General features: G+C 40.3%; 3 protein-coding genes across 11 annotated transcripts in view; 1 reads left to right on the top strand and 2 right to left on the bottom strand.

Annotated features, from left to right (window-relative positions):
• Nucleotides 1–680: 680 nt before the first annotated feature.
• tmem138 (transmembrane protein 138) lies at nucleotides 681–3937 on the top strand. Of its 2 annotated transcripts, XM_033634201.2 has the most exons (6): nucleotides 681–816; nucleotides 1014–1126; nucleotides 1391–1943; nucleotides 2746–2917; nucleotides 3077–3152; nucleotides 3245–3937. In XM_033634201.2, the coding sequence occupies exons 3-6, from the start codon at nucleotides 1816–1818 to the stop codon at nucleotides 3355–3357; spliced, it is 489 nt and encodes a 162-aa protein (XP_033490092.1). In that variant the 5' UTR covers nucleotides 681–816; nucleotides 1014–1126; nucleotides 1391–1815; the 3' UTR covers nucleotides 3358–3937. The 2 variants fall into 2 exon arrangements, with proteins under 2 accessions (XP_033490092.1, XP_033490091.1); XM_033634200.2 differs by lacking the exon at nucleotides 1014–1126.
• A 306-nt stretch (nucleotides 3938–4243) lies between these two features.
• tmem258 (transmembrane protein 258) lies at nucleotides 4244–7383 on the bottom strand. The gene is made up of 4 exons (XM_033634202.2): nucleotides 7270–7383; nucleotides 6836–6945; nucleotides 4864–4992; nucleotides 4244–4398 (listed from the first exon to the last, which is right to left on the bottom strand). Exons 1-3 carry the CDS (start codon nucleotides 7270–7272, stop codon nucleotides 4866–4868), a joined length of 240 nt encoding a protein of 79 aa, XP_033490093.1. The 5' UTR covers nucleotides 7273–7383; the 3' UTR covers nucleotides 4244–4398; nucleotides 4864–4865.
• A 325-nt stretch (nucleotides 7384–7708) lies between these two features.
• The window catches only part of myrf (myelin regulatory factor), a 30080-nt gene continuing 18767 nt past the window's right edge, over nucleotides 7709–19021 (bottom strand). For 4 of the 8 annotated variants that reach the window (XM_078167849.1, XM_078167852.1, XM_078167851.1 and 1 more), the window contains exons 10-27: nucleotides 18889–18999; nucleotides 18686–18791; nucleotides 17256–17456; nucleotides 16880–16988; nucleotides 16587–16696; nucleotides 16347–16507; nucleotides 15749–15821; nucleotides 15578–15660; nucleotides 15389–15457; nucleotides 15198–15281; nucleotides 14913–14980; nucleotides 14237–14311; nucleotides 13922–14152; nucleotides 13651–13744; nucleotides 13105–13167; nucleotides 12521–12626; nucleotides 12358–12432; nucleotides 7709–10639 (exon numbers count right to left, since the gene is read on the bottom strand). In XM_078167849.1, the coding sequence (XP_078023975.1) occupies nucleotides 10559–10639; nucleotides 12358–12432; nucleotides 12521–12626; nucleotides 13105–13167; nucleotides 13651–13744; nucleotides 13922–14152; nucleotides 14237–14311; nucleotides 14913–14980; nucleotides 15198–15281; nucleotides 15389–15457; nucleotides 15578–15660; nucleotides 15749–15821; nucleotides 16347–16507; nucleotides 16587–16696; nucleotides 16880–16988; nucleotides 17256–17456; nucleotides 18686–18791; nucleotides 18889–18999 (1900 nt within the window). In that variant the 3' untranslated portion in view covers nucleotides 7709–10558. The remainder of the gene's footprint in view (nucleotides 10640–12357; nucleotides 12433–12520; nucleotides 12627–13104; nucleotides 13168–13650; nucleotides 13745–13921; nucleotides 14153–14236; nucleotides 14312–14912; nucleotides 14981–15197; nucleotides 15282–15388; nucleotides 15458–15577; nucleotides 15661–15748; nucleotides 15822–16346; nucleotides 16508–16586; nucleotides 16697–16879; nucleotides 16989–17255; nucleotides 17457–18685; nucleotides 18792–18888; nucleotides 19000–19021) is intronic. The other 4 variants (XM_078167850.1, XM_033633963.2, XM_033633962.2 and 1 more) reach the window with 2 other exon arrangements.

The following is a 19021-nucleotide window of genomic DNA, read 5'->3' as shown; positions in this document are numbered from 1 at the left end:
TAGTTGTTTTATACTTTTGCACTGATAACCTAAATCTGCAAAGTAAATAAAGCTGTCAGATAAATGTAGTGGACTAATAAGTACATATTTACATCTGAAATGTAATGGAGTAAAGGTATTATGGAGCAGAAAATTGTACATAAATACAATACTTGAGTAAATGTACTTAGCTATATTCCACCTCTGTTAACATAAATATATTTAACTGTTTTTTCCAACTCTTGCCAATAAATGTTTAATAATAGTTAAGTATTCTGTTTCTATACAATACTGGTGCAAATTACCAAGAACTACTGATATTTTAACATCACAATTCACAATTAACCTGGAAAGTAGGCTCAGCAACATTTTTTGAGGTACATATTTCAGTTTTTCAATGATTAAGTCATGTATTTGGAATGAGTGCATTAAAAAAGCATCAAAATAGAGCTTATTAGTCTATTTTTTTCCAAGGGGAAGATCTCTCCTACATGTCCTCAAACCCAGGAAACGCCCCTGTCTTCCTACATGTTCATAATTGTTTCACAATGCAACAGCAAGTTTTCATAGCATTTAGAAAATAAGAGGCATTGCAAGAAATACAACAGCAAAATATGGCAAAATCACTGGTTATTGTGTAGGAATATTCCTTGAACCTACACATGTGTCATTACGGTAAGGGGTACCGTTACCATGGAACTTGCGGAAATACATGCAGTAAAGCAGCGGTGGTCGCGCCAAATGGTGGCATTGTTGGCAAAAAAGTAGGATTGTGAGCGATTTAATGGTTCTTTTTGGCTCCGGGTGACTTGTTTCCATCCCTTAAACGTTTTTCCGGTAAGTAGCTGTTAAACGGTATTTGTGCAACCGATTTATACAACAGCGAACAAACAGTGTTGTGATGGTCAACGTTAGCAAACGCGTCTGGAGGGAGTTCCTCGAAGTTACAGTCCGAGCTGTGCCACCGCCAGCCGAGTGATTTGTTGTGGAGATAAGATTGTGAAACAGTTGGTAACTCTATTATCCGTCTCCAGGATTATCTGCTGCCAGGACTAAATAACGCTGGGCCACCGTCATGGGCAGATTAGATGCGTGAAAAGAAAGAGTGTCCCCGGGACAACAAAACAAGGGACAGTGGTGTTTTCGCGTAGGTGAAATTAATCTGTAATCCCAGCTTTGACCTTTGTGTAACAGCCTGAGTATGTTGACCTTACATGGTTAGTGTTGCTGCTAGTTTAGCTGTCTGCTACAGACACGTTACATCAAGCCTCATCCGCCCTGGAGATGGCTGCTGCACGGCGAAGACATGAGATGTGAAGACGCTGCGGAGGAGACAACAATCACCATGTTGTTTCTTCCTAACGATATAATAGTGTCTTGTAATTTACAGCTCATTTGTTCTTCCTCGCAGGAAATGCAGCAGAAGAGGGGAGATTCCACACCAAAGATGTCAACATGTAGCATCTGAAAAGATGTCACACATCTAATGTGACACCGTGGACTGTCTGCAGTCATCACCAAGATACTTCTTCCATGAGGACAACAAACAGCATGTGTGTGAACAGAGGGACAAACTGAAGAGAAGGACACCTAAGGCAGCACAGCATTTAAGGGACAAGCCACCAGTGTCTGACTATGTGAATGGACAAGTTGTGAAGTCAGCACTGTGCCTGCTTCATGACCTCTGCAGTGTTTCTGTACTCAAGTATGTAGATCAAACAGACCTGTGCCACCATCCGGTACCTGTGTTTTGTAAGCATAAAGGATACACAGCCCAAGGCAAGGAGGTGAATAGATTGTGAGGGTTTTGGTGGTTTGCAGGATCAGCCCGTGAAGATGCTCCAGACTGGGAACTACTCACTGGTGCTGCTGATCCAGCTGACACTGTTGGCCTATGACCTCTTCGTCAACTCCTTCAGTGAACTCCTGAGAGGAGCGCCTGTTATCCAGCTAGTGCTGTTCATGTAAGTCACCGAGCTACACACTGAAATGACTAGATGATTTATCAGTTAGTCAAAAATGCTGATTTATTTCATTTGTCATATCACTTTCTTCAAATCATAATCAAGTGAAGATACCAAACGCTGTCTGGTTACGTCTTTTATTAACTTCATATCATTATCATTTATTAAACTATTATTTATTCTATGTCACATTATAAATTTGAATCTTTTTATAATTGGTTGTGGCTCTCATTTGGAAGAGATAGGCTAAAACTAAATATGTTCAAGGCTGTAAATAGCAGTAATTGATGATTAATAAACTAATACATCATTTGAATAAAATAGCAGCCAACTATGCATTTGGAGTCGCTGATAGAGAATTACATTATTCAGATGCTCACAAGCAATTTAACTTAAATTATGGAAAGTCTTTGTTCTTTTCCACGGTCCTTGAGGTTGAAAGTGGAAACAATTTGCTCTCCTATTCTGTCAGTAACGTGGAAGCATCTAAAGCCGTGTGCTGCACTTTAGTTATTTGCAGTGCTTTAACTGCCCTGATGTCTTTAATAGATCCAGTTTTTGTGTCATTACAAAACATTCTACTCAGTTAATGAACCTTAGTCATAACTAGAGCTCATCTTTGTGAGTTATCAGTACCATGCAGGGGTCTATATTCTTGTATTTTCACTCTATGACCTTTGTTTATAAAACTGACCACATACCAGTGTTCTCTCTGACATGGTTATGTGTATTTTGTTCACACACTGCTCACTCTATCAGAAACCAGCATTACAATTAACCCAGTAAAATCTTGTGTCGACAGCATTCAGGACATCGCCATCTTGTTCAACCTGATCATCATTCTGCTGATGATGTTCAACACCTACGTGTTCCAGGTGGGCCTGATGTCCCTGCTACTGGAGAAGTTCAGGGCTCTGCTGATATTCTCTGCTCTGTATTTGACGCTCAGCATCTGCTTCCACTGCTGGGTGCTGGTAAGCTTCGTCACACAGACACCTGCATGTCAACCCGGTGCATCAGAACTCTCACATTTTAACATCTAAGTCACCAGTGTCATCTTATAACTGAGTAACTGTGGGGAATTTTGATCCAAACAAGCTACTCCTGATAAAGGATTTCCTTTTTTCCCCCAGAACCTTAGGTGGCTCGAGTCGAACCGTTTTGTTTGGACAGATGGTCTTCAAGCTCTTTTCGTTTTCCAGAGAACAGGTAATTCAGAGGATTAATGCAGAGGTACATTTTCCATCGCAGCGTATCTATTTCTGTGGTCATTGAGTAACTGTACTTCTTTCTGTTGACAGCGGCAGTGTTGTATTACTACTTGTACAAACGGACAGCAAAGTATATGGGAGACCCGAGGCTGTATGAGGACTCTCTGTGGCTGCGGGACGCCTTCGCCAGAGCTCGTCAGTGAAGAAGAGACATTGCCGAGAGAGACTTTTTAAAGGAGCTGCAATGAAAGGCTGCAACGAAAGCCCTTCTGACATTATAACACTGGGCATCATCATCAGCTATTCTGAATTTTATACTATTTTCATATTAAAAAAACACTAAGGATGATGCTAAATCTGAACCAGTGTGTTTACTGGCTCTTTGTAGCCAAGCAGGCAGTCGATTAAATGGTTTACAGTGGCAGGTAAGCCAACTTTAGTAGTATTGTATTAATCAGGATTGTGTCTGTTAATCTATGTGGCCTTCGTAAATCAAACTGCAGACAGAATGCAACACACTAAAAGACTGTCAAGGAAAGAATGATGCAGGTGGCAATTTGTACCATTTGTAGGACACATAGTAACAGCTTGTTGGATAAGTTCTGTTGTTCCTCCACATATGAGGGAAAACTGTTGGTTTATTTTGCCTTATGTAAGGTTAGCATGTGCTATTTACATGGTCAATGTCATTTCAATAAGCCAATTTCATGTGAAACCAGTTGTCTTTGAGTGGGGATCTTTGAATCGTGTTCCCGCTGTTTTTATTAAATAATCCTTCTCTAATCCCGGTGTAATCCTTCATCACTAGGGTAGTCGGTGTTATCCTGTAGACAAGGTGAAACAGATTGCTCTATTTTTAAACACAAAGATTAATCGGGGATTGAGGGTTTTAGGCGCCACTAGTGAAACACACCATAAATAGTCTTTAGTGTGTCAAAATAAACCTTCTAATCTAAAGAACCCAGCAGGTCAAGTTCCAGTGAACTTCAGTTCTCATCTAAATAAACTTGTTGGTTAACATTTTATATAATTGATCCGTGGATTGTTGCAGATATCAGGCTAAACAAAACAAAAAACAGACACCAAAAGTTGTACAAATCCCCCTTTACTTGTGACAAGAAACCCAGAGTCCATATGATCCCAAAATGTTGTCAGTGCAGTCCAATTAAATCCAGTCCTCATTGTGTGTGATGTCGTTCGTTCCACTGGAATGTGTCATATTCTTTTAAGTCAGTCACCCGAAACTGCAGGAAACAAGAGGGAGAGGAACAAAGTTAACCACTACAAAACTGTTTCAATCATTAAAAATAAAACTATGAGACCGTCATAGGACTGCAACTAACAGTTATTGTCACTGTCGATTAATCTGTAGTGTATTTTCTTGATTAATTTAATAGTTGTTTGGTCTAAAATGGTGAAAAATGTCAAACAGTGTTTCTTAAAAGCTGAAGACAACGTCCTCAAAATGTCTTTTTTTTTTTGTCCAAAACTCAAAAATATTCAGTTTACTGTCATAGAGGAGTTAAGAAACCAGAAAATATATTAACATTTAGGAAGCTGGAATCAGATTTTTTTTTTTTTTAATTACTACAAACAGATCAATCGATCATCAAACTAGATGGCAATTAATATTTTAAAACTAGTTATTTTAAAACTGGTTAATTGATTATTCTTAACAGCTCTAGTCCATGAGAAGATTTCAAATGTACCTTCATACATAGATGCCAACCCAGAGTAGTAAGAACAGCACACCGAAGCCCATGAAAAGTGAAGCCACAAGGGAGATCAGCAGCTCTTTGTAGACATCCCTGGTGTACTTTGTTGACGTCACCTCGTAGCTGATTAGAGGGTCAAGGGCCAGCTCATAAAAAATACAAATAACAGCCAAATTCTGAGCTCTTTGCCAAATCTAATGCCTCCTGTATAGCTTATTATGCAATTGTCCATAGTTCAAATCATAGATGGACATTAAAACTGAGTTAAAATTTCATATTATGATTATAGTGACTACAGATGATCACGGTGATCTGTATTATCACGATATTGATCAAATGTGCAGAAAGTACAAACACACTGAAATCATTTTTACTATGTTTTACAATGAAAACCACTTTATGTTTGCATAAACATTAAAGGTCCGGTGTGTAGGATTTAGAGGGATGCATTAGCAGAGATGGAACATTATATAAATATAAAAAGTGTGTTTTCTTTAATGTATAATCACCTGAAAAGAAGAGCTGTTGCATTTTTGTGTTCTCATAATGAGCCGTTTATATCAACACTAGGAGTGGGTCCTTATCCAGGGAGATCAGCATGGTATACCGTCATGTTTCTACAGTAGCCCAGATTGTACAAACACAAAACACTGGCTCTAGATAGGGCTATTCATGTTTTCGTGTCGGCCACTGCAGTTAGCAGCCCCTCCGTGACAGGAACATAGGAATGATTTTTAAAAAAAGAAATTTTACCTGAAACTGCCTTATTGATTGTTTTTACCAGAGAGACCTCTGAGGATAATTCGGCTCCCAGTAAAAACCTCCTGAAAGATGGACACTGAAGGAATTCTAATCTGGAAAAGTTGCAGCTGGTTAAAATCTGCAATCATCTCTGCGAGGTGCCACTAAATCCCCCTGAATCGTACTCCCTGGTCCTTTAATATAATAACAGCCAATACCTGATGTAAACATATGAAAACCCTATCAAATGTGCATTAACATTAAAGACAGCCTGTCTTTGAAAAGCTTGCTCAAGTGTCTTAAAGGTTCAGTATGTAGGATTTAGGGGCGTCTATTGATAGAAATACTGTTCATAATAATATTCATAACTATATTTTTGTTAGTTAAATAATCACCTGAAATTAAAATATGCGTTTTTATTACCTTAGGATGAGCCATTTATATCTGCAAACGTAGCGGGACCTCCTCCACAGAGTCCCCTATATTGTTTCTAAAGTAGCCCAGAATGGACACAAACACTAGCTCTCTATAGGGCCATTCACGTTTTCACATTGGCCACAGCAGTTTTAACATCTGGCACAGGGGAGAAGTTTCAGTTGGTTGCAATCTGACCCCTGAAAGTGCATTGGTCTTTGAAGCCAGTTTTCGTAGTGACCAAACAGTGTAATTACATCATGTCACGTGATGCTGTGTGGCCCATAAATACTTCTTCCCATAGACTTGAATGGGAAAAGAGATGCCTGTAAATCTGTGGTCAAATTTTTCTGAGTGTCACTACCCCAGCAAAAGAACTCGTTCCAAAGTCAGATTTTGATCCATTCTGTCCATAACATTTAGAAAGTCTACAGGGGCTGTACAGTTGAATAAATTTCTCCCATTAAAGTTAGCATGGTGCTAAACTAAAAGTATCTGGCTTGGCCACAGAAGTCTCCAGTGTGTCTGCTTTTTGGGCCACACAGTCGAGAAGCAGTGCCAATCATTTTATACCCAGCAGCTTAACTTTTTTTTTGGCTTCATACACCACTGAGCAGCTCTAACACTGTGTCCAGCTCTCTTTGTACATCCATGATTGCAGTCTGCAGCCTCACCACTAGATGCCACTAAATCCAACAAACTAAACCTTTAATCTTGTACAGTTGCAATAGCCTCATGATGTCTGGTATGACCCCTTCTTTCATGTTAACCACATGCACAGTGTTATGTGAAACAAGCGGTGAAAGGATACACAAAGAACCAGGCAGTGAAGAACATGCCGATGGCCAGCAGGACGACAGTGAGGTGGGGGAACACAGCCGGGTTCACCGGGCTGGTGTATCTGGTCATAGCCTCGAGTTCCTGCAGCCACAGCAAACAGAATTTAGGTACAAGCAGGTTAGACAAGGTTAGTTTAACTTCTTCACACAATGTACCAAGACTATGGCGTTTAATTAGGATCAAAAACGCATTTATTTTAGTTTTAAGAGAGTCTGAATCAATGAATTTGACATGCGAAGCTAACGTTGCTCTGCTAGTTTGCATATCTATAACGTTAGCTACAAACAGCGTAATTTCACGCTTTGTTTTGCTAATGAATTTGTGAATAATGTGTAAATATAAACTGCATATAATTGTAAATTACAGTTAAATTTATATAAACAAGAAAAAGGTTTGTAATTCTACCATTTTACAGTGAAGCGGAGCTCCTGCCTCTGTGGTACGCAATGATAAGGCCACGTACTGACTGTCACTTCCTGGTTTGTCGTGACGTCGGTTGAATCAGAGTGGTTGTTGATCCTCAGTTTAGTCTGTCAGGCTTCTCGTCATCTTAGGCTGGCTGCGTACAACTGTTTTCTCTCTCAGTTAATCACCCACACATCAATGTTAATAACACATACACCGCGATTAAGTAATTTTTAGGTTTAATACTCGACGGACATTGTGACATTAGCGGTATGTACTCCGCTACCTGAAAGGCAAATATCAGGGCAAAAACGCTGTCATTTCTTGAGCAGTGACCTGAGCTGAGCTGTTAATAAATCCTCGGCTGCCATCTAATGGACAGAACCAGCAATTTGTTTTCAGCTCATGAAGCAGCTTGACAATCAAACACAACAGAAAATTCAATCACAAATTTATTTACTACATGCATTTACATTGTATTACAGCATATTTTTGACAAAAGGCTTTGAATGTAATGATAAAATGGCCTAAAAAGGTAAAGTAGTGATATTAAAGTACTCAACGAGTTTAAGTGTTATGGCATTTTCTCTTAACAAATAGTGCTAAAATTAGAAATGTGTGTGTGTGTGTGTGTGTGTGTGTGTGTGTGTGTGTGTGTGTGTGTGCGTGTGTTGTGTGTTTACATACTATCTCTGGGCTCCATTAGCTAAAAGTTAATACATTATTGATAACACAACAACCCCCCCCCCAAAAAAAATATTAACTATAAAAACAATATGATAAAACACGAGATAAAAAGGAGCATTGGTAGTAACAAATGAGGCTATACAGTTACATGTAATGCAGTTCTACCACAGTATATGAAAACAGTCTGGTGCACTGGAAAGAGCAAAAGCAGTCCATATATACAGTGCAAAAAGTGCTACAGTGGTTTTCATTATGCTAGCTGGTGCATTATAAATAAGCTAAAATAGTACACTACACCCACTGAAGTCATAATAAGTATATTGAAAGCATTGTACAGTGTCTTAATATTATGATAAATTCCATAAACCTTTGTCTGATGGCTGTTTTTCCTATTTAATATTGATTTTACATGTGAGATACACTATTGCATTTCTTCTTTATGAATACAGACACATATGGAATATGGATTTAAAAACAAATTTTGACAAAAGCAACAAGAGCATGGTGGTGAGAGTGAATAGAGGATGGCTTTAAGATGAGAAAGGATAATAGAAAAGAAAACATCATACAAGTCAGTTATACTCAAAGTGTTATCACTGCATATTCTTAATTGTATAAACACAGGATAATTATTCAGAAACATCCAGAGAAATACACAAACAGTCCAGTGTATAATATCCAATTTTTATCTCTGCAGTGTGCATAAATAAATGCAACTCCCTCTCAGCTTTATGATGAAGCCATTAAAATGGAATTTCCATAGCTGAGGCAGCATTTGAGTCGCCTCTGAGCTGAGATGCATCATTTTAGAGAAATGATTGGGCATGCACCTGAAATGATATATGCCATTTATTGCCTTGCCAGCATTCTGTCCAGTTAGCAAAATACAGTGTAAGCTATTCCAGTGTTTGTTGAAATATTGTCAGTGTTGGACTTGTTGGATTTCCACTATCAGATGCTAAAAGCAGTCAGTGTTTCTACATGCTCATTTCCAGTGATTTGTTTACTTGTCCAGTCTTATCGCATGTCTTCCAGTGAATCTGCTGAAGTAAGTGTGGCTTATATGCCTTCATTTAAGGAAGGATACTAAGGTTTTGGGCATGCAGAATCATAATGTAACAATTTGATGTTTTATTTAAAGGTTCAGTGTGTAAGATTTTGGGGTATTTAGTGGCATCTAGTGGTGAGGACTGCAAACTGCAACCAACTGAAATTTCCCCAAGTTAGAATTTCTTCAGTGTTCATCATTCAGGAGGTTTTTATCCAGGAGCCAAAATATCAACAGAGGTCTCTTCCTCTCCAGAACAAACAGATTAGGTGATTTAAACCAGTAAAAACACCCCAAAAAAAAAACAGTTTCGTGTTATAAATCTGTTTCTTTGAGCCTATTTGGCATGTCAGAGACGGGCAACCCACCCAGCACCAGCCAATGTGTGCTCACCAGATATTCAGGAGGTTTTTACCGGAGGCAGAATTATCAGCAGAGGTCTCTTCTTCTTCAAAACAAATAGACCTGGTGGTTTAAACCAGAAAAAAACACAGAATAAAGCAGTATCATGTTACAAATCAGTGTTTCTCCTACGCTCTCATCATGGAGGGGCTGCTAACTACGTTGGCTGATGCAAAAAAGTGATTGGCCCTATCTGGAACCAGTGTTTGGTTTGTCTGTTCTAGGCTTCTGTAGAAATATGGTGGTGCAGCATGGCGATCTCCATGGACAAGGACCCACCTCCTATGTAGATATAAACGGCTCATTCTAAGGTAACGAAAACAAACAATTCTTATTTTCAGGTGATTTTACACCAAAGAAAACATACTTACTATATTATACTCAATTTGCTGCCAACATACCCCCTTAAATCCTACACACTGGACCTTTAATGTCACAACTGAGACAGAAATACTGCACAGTACGTCCCTCTCTGTGCAGTGTTCAGTCAGATTCTGCGTGAGGAGACAGCAGACAGTCTAGCCGGCTGCAGCAGCCTCAGACACAATGCTCCACTGTAGAGACCCAGGATTTGCCAGTGTGCACTACTGAGGTATATTTCCAGTGCGAGTTGCAACTATTCACTGAGGCCTTCAGCAGAGGCCAGTTATCTTCTCTCCAGTGTATCAAACTATTGAAAAGTGTTTTTGTTTCCAGTCAACACTGGTTTCAGTGTACATACAGAAACAAAAATGTGCGCAGCGTCTTCTACAGTATCTTTGCCTGGACTTCATTTAAAAAGTGGGATTCGGATGAAAAAGTAATTATGGCTTGTAAGTATGGAAGACTTGGCGATCATTAATCAAATGAGCGATACACTCATGGACTCAGTTAACAGTGACACAACAGTCATATTACAGTAATCTAAAATATTTTCAGTGACAGAAGAAAAAACAGTGTTTCAAACTCAGCAAAAAGAGATGTCTTAATGCATATACATATGAAGGAGATTACAGTGGGGACAGTGGTATATAGTTTGTTCTGTATGAATATCTTTAAAAATAATGTACAATAACAAGACAAAACCCTATCCCATCACAACAGCGTATAAACGCAACCATACAGGAAATACGTAGTGTATCGTAAAGGCACTGGGACACGTCGTCTTCCTTCTCACACGCAGCTGCTTTGAATGAGAAAATGGTAGTCAGAGTATGATGAGGCTTCTCCTTCAGTGGCACAGCTGACTTCACTCTGTCAAGGAAAACAATGTGGAGATGAAAAAAGTCATAAATCAGTCATTGATTTTATTCAAACTACTGCCTACCATACTAGAAGACTTTGAAAAGATTTTATAAATACTGTGAAAAGACTAAAGTCTAACACCCTCTCACATCAAAAGACATTGTGAGTTTTTCATCACACACTATAAGATTTTAGAAACACTTGGGATCCTTTCAAGATTATTTCCCATCCTGCTCCTTGTGGAAATTATTACACCAAACTCCTTTTAAGAAATATGACACATTAACAATTCCTTATGTGTCTGCAAAAACACAAAACTCTAGAAACACAAGATAAAAGGTGTCACATGGAAATTCCTGTCAGTTCAGCATCAATATAATCCATAAAGATAAACTTTATTTGGGTACAAACTATTTTTGGGCTTTGGCGCCTCAGTTCTTTACCAACATCTGTTAGTTAGCTGTAATATCTTTTAGGGAGCAGACCATGGAAATGGCAAAAGGCAAACTGTTTTAAAAAGTAGGATTTCTCACTAAAACGTGCTGATTGGTGAATCAGACACACGCCAATTTAAACACCAACTCTTGCTCATTACAATTACAACAGTTTTTTCCTCCTTTTCCACAGCCCAAGAGAACCGAGACTTGTTCACAATCTGGCACCTCCCTAGAGTCTCCTCCATGTTTAATGTTTGCCCAGTTTGCTGTTTCCTGTTTGGTGTTTGAGAGAGTGCAGCTATTGGTTGTTGACAATATTCACATCATTAAACTTCAATGTTTGCGTGAGCCAAGACTAAAAGCTTAAGATAATATTAAACATGTTTGATTTTGTCAGAAATTCATGATGAGAAAATTCTGACTGAGCTCGGACTGAGTTTTATGTCCACCTTACGATGAACAATCAGGATCAAGGGAGTGCACACCAACTGAGGTAAAACTCTTTATAACTCTTTATTTTAATCAGATATTGGAAATTTTTCTGTGACAGTTTTACTTGAAAAGTCATTTGGTGTAAAGGCCTTTGCACACTGAGTCCAGAATTATTGCACATCTAAAAATAAATACGACCTCACATTGTGCCAATCCTGTTTGCACGATGAGTCCGAATTTTTGTCTGTCATAAAAGTTTTTGGAACAGTTGAAATTTTCTAAATATTGCATCAAAGGCATTTAGAGAGTTGTCTGAGCAGGAATCAGTGAAGACAATGTAGCCACAGGACACATCCCTGACAAGACAGAGGAATGGGTCACACAGTATTCTTTCATAACTCAGATAGTTTACTCAGATGGTAATATTTAGGTGGCTAATGATGAGGAGGAGGAAGATGTGGACCACACACAGACAGTGAAAGTGTGGAGACAGAGAGGAAGGACAGCTCAGCCCCTTTAGCCACATGCAAGACAGGGAGCAAGTGTAGGAACAACCAGAAAGGTAACTGCAGTGAAGAGAGGCAGGGGAGGAAATGTGTGTTTTCATCTTGTCTTGTATTGCAAATTTTCGCAACAAATGTAACAATAACAACAACTTATTGGATTCAGTGTGCAAGGTTTCTGTGTGTAATGTTTGTTGGTTTGGATGATGGATTAAATAAAATGCATCCAAAAAACAGACTCCTTGTGCAAAGATCTAAAGGCTGGCAAAAGTACTACAGTTACTGGATCAAACAACACAGAGGAGCCACGCAACGCCTTAAAGCCCCTCATATTTTGGAGGACAAGTTTACTCACAGACAGGGAAACACGGAAGTGATAGGTGACGTCCTGGAAGGACAGCACAGGCACTGACCACAGGTGATGAGTCCCCTTAGTGGAAAAAATAAAGAGTCAGTGTGAACAAGTAATTCAGTGTAGTAGTCATTTTATATGATAGGTGATGATGATCATTATGTACCTTTGTTGATGTACTCTGTCCACCATAGAGCTCTGTCTCTGTGTGGTTGGGGCATAAACGTCCCTTGGTGGCTCCACATTGTCGAACCCACACACTGATCGTGGACCTGTAAAGAATTAAATATGCTTCAAGTCTCTGTGGCCTACAGTTGAAACATTGTTTTTGGTTGCACAGATTACACTTCTTTTATGGTTCTGTTATTTCCTAACAATTTCCAAGTTGTTATTTGATGTATTTTGAACTTAGTATAGGGTCAGAAAAAAAGAGTACTTTGCACATCTATTTCAAAACAGGTGCGTAGGAGAGAGAAGAGCACACCAGTTTTGTATGTGTATAATGTATTTATCAACATTCTTTACATTACTGCTTAATTGCTTGCCCCTGGAAAAAAATGCAAATTTTTGCTGACCTGCTGTGCACTGACTACTAGAGTCTCCTTAACATTAGTTTTGCAGTTAATTGAAAGTGAACTAATTGTAAGTTTAACAATTGAAACCTGGTCCGTTTTACAATTATTTTGTACCAAATTACATGTTTTGTTTTGTTTTGTTTTTTACAGGAAAGTGTGATGTCTGTGTACTCACGTCATGTGCAAAGTGATTTGTGACAAGGAGGAATTTCTGTTTCCATGGAGTGATACTGTGTAGCTGGAGTAAACACAGAGAAAAACAGCATCAGCATCAAGACCTGAATTCATACTGTAACTGAGTAAAGGGCAAACATACAGAGAGGTGACAAATCAAAGGAAAAACTTCAAGGAATGACTGGAGATACATGATAAATTTAGATACTTCCATAAAGGGCATGATGTTTCATGACTTCGATGACTTTGAAAATGATGGCCTTCAAAGTTGAAACATTTCAACCTGACTGAGCCCCTTTTGGAAACTTTGGACCAAGGAGTAATACAGTGCTGTCCAACACCATCATCAAACACCAAATTAGGGAATATCTTTTGGAAAAATGATGCTCATCCCTCCACTAGAGATCAAAACTTGTAGAATCTATGGAGCATTGCAGCTGATCCGGATGCTATTGGCCCAACACCTCACTAGGACATTTTATGTCGCTTCTTCCTTTAATTTGTCACCCATCTGTACAATGTCAACTCAAGACTTTTAAGTATGTACCTGCAGCTTTCAGGTGTGGCGCAACTTTGCGCTGTAATCTCTTGGTTTGTCTCCACGATATGTAGACTAGTCAGAGAAGGAGCTGACCTTCCTCCTGCAAAAGTAAGAAAAGCTGCACTGTGAGCACTGGACCCACGCTGACGCATTCCACTGTACATTCTGTAGATAAGCTTTGTTTGCTGTTGTCAAACACACGGCTTTACAATGTTTGCATACTGCATATTATATGTGTGAAAACAGTGCCGTGTCTGGGCTGTGTTTGTGGATTTACCCTTTGTGTGTAGGCTGCGTTGTCTGCGTGGCTGTGGCGGCTGACCTGGGGGCAGGCGGTTGGCAGCTCCCACTCCACCCAGGTCTGTAGGTGCCGGCTTTTTGGATTTGGCAAAGTACAAAGGTGCTGAGGTGTGACTCAGGCGATTTCTATTACGGCCTTCCTTGTCCATTGATCTGGACTTGGCCTTCTGATTAATATAGCCTGGAGTGGGAACTGGGCCACCTAAATCTAGAGGAGGAAGATAATTAACCTGTATTAAAGACAAATGTACTCTACAGTTACAGGGAAAACATTGCATATTTGTTTACTTACCTGCCGTGGATTGGTTGTTACTCAATGTCAGAACTGTAGCTGATTGGTTGTTTATGGCTGAAGTTGAACAGCAAGCTGCAGGATTCATGAAAAAACAGAGAAAAGGATCAGATCTCACTAAAATATACTGAAATTGTATGCCCTTAGTGAGCTTGTCGATAGCTGTGCTTTCCAAAAATACCAAACTTAGTGAGGTGGTCAGTGGGGCTGGGTGTAGGTATCAACAAAGTAACCCAGGACTAAGTAGTATTGAAACTTCTCCAGTCAAATGACACCGTCATTTGATCCTTTTTGTGCCAAAATCTAGAAAAAAATTACTATTTGTATGGTTTTGCTTGAAGCCAATCACTGTAAGCATTCTTCAGTTTCATGCAACATGTGACTGGCCCACTACTGCAGCAGCTATAGTCCATAAAGTCTGTGGTGTAGTGAAGTCAATGCACTGTATTTGACGGAGTTGGCAGCGTAGTGTGCCGAGATGCCACCAAACTGTTTGAAAGTATGGCTATACCACAGGCACGTGGGGTCTGGTGGCATTTTACCCAACCTAATGCTTTTATTAACATGATAGGTATCAAATGAAGTGAAAAATAAAGATATCAGTATCACTTCATTGGTGCTGGTATCATATTTTTTTAAACAATACCCAGCCATAGTGATCAGTCACTCCACTCACCTGGTGCAGGGGTGGTGGACAGAGGAGTGTATGGACTCTTGCGTGAGGATCCCAGTGCAGCTCTGGACCTGCACCAGTCAGACAGCAGTACAGGAGGTCAAGAGCATGCTTCAGGTAGCACAATGAAACATGTAAAACCCAATTCATTTCAGGCTGTTTAGATACATGACTCATGATTTCCTTTCAGAAAAAAAGAAACACCCAACTAAGCAATCAAAGATAAGACTGAAAGAGTCGATCAGTAAATGAAACAAGTAGCAAGAAAGGCAGGTGTTGAGAGCGTACCATGGGCAGACAGGCGGACAGAAAGTGACAGTGGCAGTGAAGATGGGCATCCAAGAGATGTAGAGAACACAGGGAGGAACATAACTACAGAAAGCAGGAACAGATTATATAGACAGACATCAGTGGAGAAGAGAGAAGTTGATTTCTGTCACTATAAAGCTTAGGTGTCTTTCACCCTCGAAAGCACATACCCATCTTTCTCTGTGACGTCTCCTCTATGGTGAAGAGTCAACACATAAAGGACGGACATGGAAATGACACTGTCGGGGGACAAAGAAAGATCAAATCGTCATCTTCATGTCATTTCTGCACACAGCTGCAGCTGATTTATTTTTCTTTACCCACCACTCCCTCCCCAAACACATTTGGCTCAGTCTAACCTGAAGGCCATGACAATGACCAGTGCCAGGATGGTTCCCTGCATGAACCTCTGGCTGATGCAGCCTTGATCTGGAAGCAAATTCTGCACCAAAAAAACACATATTACATTAAAGTTATAACCCCGTTGTTCACTCATAACACAGTTTAAATGCATAATTATCGCCACAGACCTTGCTCCCAGGTTTGACTGTCTTCTTCTTGAGTGGGCCACTTCCTGTTCTGCTGAAATAACTCCCTGATTGGCTACAAGAAAAAACAGTGATCTGTTAATTCTTTCTAATCATACAAGATTGTCTCTGTCAGTTACTATGTTTACATGCACACATAATGTTTAAGGTGTGCTCCTCCGTCAGACTCGAAATGTGGGCTTTTCTCTTGGGCATGCATCTCTACTGTAGCCTTGCAAACTGTTGGCATGTTGGTTTGTGCACAACGTATCCATGACAGTGCACAGAGCTGTTGTAAACAGGCAAGATGCCGTGTGTCGCAAACAGTGGTAAAAACCCCAAATGAGATGCACAGAATGCTCCTAAACACTTGAATAATATCGGAATATCCTACATGTCTTAATTGGAAAATTCTACATTTGGAATAAGGCCTAATTCAGAATATCCAAACGGAATAAATTGTTTACATGACCCACATCAAATTCAGAATATTGTCATATTCAGTATAACAGTGGATTTTTAGTGTGCATGTAAAGGTATCCTGTGTGTGCCACCCTCCCCAAAGCCTACATCTGAGGGCATTACTGCTCATTGCTCTCACCTGACAGTGCCTCCACTCACGGTGCTCTTCATGCTGTCAAGGCGTCGCAGCTTGGCCAGTTTGCGGCTCCAGCGCTCAAGTTCGTCTATACGGGTCTCCAGGTTGTCTGTCAGCTTACACAGCTCCTTCACCGCTCCCACATTCTCCATGAAGATACGCTCCTGTAAAATAAAAGGGAGAGCTGTTAGTGTGTTTGGAAGTGAGTCTGTGTGCACTGTATGTTTTTTGTGTTTTTAATACCTTGTTGACCACTAACAGGTTGGGGATAGTTTCTCCATTGGCACACACCACATCACCCCCCTCTTTCACTGCTTCAGGCAGGATCTGCTGAACCTCTTGAGCAATGACGCCTGCAGGAGGACATAACAAGTGAAAAAAGAGCAGCACAAGCACAATGGCGTGTACAGTCACAGGACATGGAGCAAAAGACAGATCCAATATTAAGACATAGAGATGACAGCATGATATACAGTGTACAAAGATATGAGATGATGGAGGCAAACATTTAAATTTGTTATTCATGAAGTTGTTACCAGTCTCTGCAGTGTTCTCTATGCCCACGGTGGCAGCAAACTCAGGCTTGTACTGATAATGGACCAGCCTCATCTGAGAAATCCGTTTCAAATTGTCTGTGGTGTCGACCTACACACAGACAGAATGACAGTGACGTCCATGCAGATGGTATGAAAACACAATGTTCATGTTGCAGATGAAAATGCTTGGATCAAGAACAATGAAAAGACAAACTCAGAGTTAAACTGCACAGTCAGCTGTGTTGAGCGTGAGCATTTGGATGACATGATTCATGATGACGAGGCACACAATGACACACTGACACTTTGGAAACACACACACACGCACATGCACAAACGCACACCCATATACATACACACTGAGTGTCATCCTGACCTCCTGGACATTTTCTTTGGCCCTGATGTCAGACGGATGAACCAGGGAGCCCATGACTTTCAAATTGCCATGGACAACAAGAGCCTCGTCCGGCCGGTCGGTGTTGATGCCGACTCTCCCGTGGTGGTAGACTGAGTCCGGCAGTTGGCCACGCTGCCACAGCACCTCATTGTCACTTTCAAACTGGCCTGGGTTGGATGCCTGTAACAGAGAGACAAAGGAGAGGGTGCATAGACAAACAGCAGTTCAGATGTTTCTAAAAGATGTGCCAAAAAGATCCAAATAATGGCAACATTTTTAAAGGAATAGATCTATGTTTTGGAAAATATGTTTATTTGCTTTCCTGCCAAGAGTTAAATAAGAAGATAGGTACCACTTTCAGACAACCAGTGGAGTGCTCTGCTACCAGTAAAACAACCACAATTTGTATCTACACTTTCTTTCCTGTTGTGAGCTTTAGAGGTGCTGGTTAGCAGATTTCACTGATTTTGTTTTGTTAGTCATTGACAGGATAATTGTTTCCTCTGTTTCCAGTCTTCATGCTAAGCTGAGGTAACCAGCTGCTGGCTCCAGCCACATATTTAGTGTACAGGTATGAGGCAAGAAAGCAAATAGGTGTATTACCCAAAATGTGGAATTATTCCTTTAACACAAGCCTAAGATGAATAGTGTTGACTCAACATTAGACCTTATAGCTTAGCCGGTGTTCAAAACTTATTGAAAAAGCAAATTTATTCACCAAATTCTGTTCTCATGTAAGCCTAATCAGCTGAAAATAATTTTAATGTGATTGTACAGATTTCAAATAGCTCTAAAACTTATTAAGTTCATGCAGTTAGGGCACACTGTGCAGTGTTACAGATATAAAGTCCACTGCACCACCGTGGGAGGCACGGTGGCAGTGGTTAGCATTGTTGCCTCAACAGGGGTCTTGGTTCGAACCCAGGGTGGGACACAGCGCTGAAAAAACTGCAGATATAGCGAGGCGAAATGCCACATTGTTGGCTTTCACTTTTACTTTTTGTGTTTACAAACACCAGCCAATTATTACTGCACAGTATACCTTTAACTATACACTGTAATTCCATGTTTTACACGTAGAGTAAGCACAATGCCAACGCTGTCCAGTGAAAAACATGCATTTACACCTTATGTTTTCATTAACTGTGTGGTCAAATGTTTCATTATGAGTGAAGACACTTCTTAAAGTTCTTAAAGATACATGGTTTTCACAGCACAGCTTATTGTGTGTATTAGAGTGTACAATAAGTGTGCAGGGGATCACAGTCACGCAGATTAAATGAATGGAAAGACAGACAATGGAAAAGATGTGATCTACTCAGTGATATTTTTAGTGCAGAAAGGTATGTAAAAGAGACCAAAGGTGTCACATTCACAAGGGATATGATTGTTGTAGGAGGCAGACAGACATGGCCAGACGTTACCCTGACGATGATCCTCTCAGACGCTTGGGCAGCCACAGTGTAGCTCTGACTGTGGGACTGAGCGTGCAAAGCCACCACCAGCATGAAATACCTGCGAGGACAAAAACATCAGGACTAGATGTGACTGCTGAAGCTTTGACAGGATCATGGTGACTCATTGTGTTTACATGTGATGGGATGTCCTTCACCTCTGGTCAGGGTTTGGTTTGCCCTTCTTCCTCATGTTATTTGCCGTGGTCTCGCTGAAGTGGAGCCGCCCCACTGTGACCTTTGTGACCTGCTCTGAGGGCAGGGTGACCCTGGAAGGAACAGAATCACAAA

This window comes from Epinephelus lanceolatus, chromosome 5, assembly GCF_041903045.1.
Source record: "Epinephelus lanceolatus isolate andai-2023 chromosome 5, ASM4190304v1, whole genome shotgun sequence".
In the NCBI taxonomy this organism is placed as follows: Eukaryota; Metazoa; Chordata; class Actinopteri; order Perciformes; family Serranidae; genus Epinephelus; species Epinephelus lanceolatus.
The sequence above is the reverse complement of the archived record's forward strand: the minus strand, read 5'-3'. Positions and strand labels throughout refer to the sequence as shown.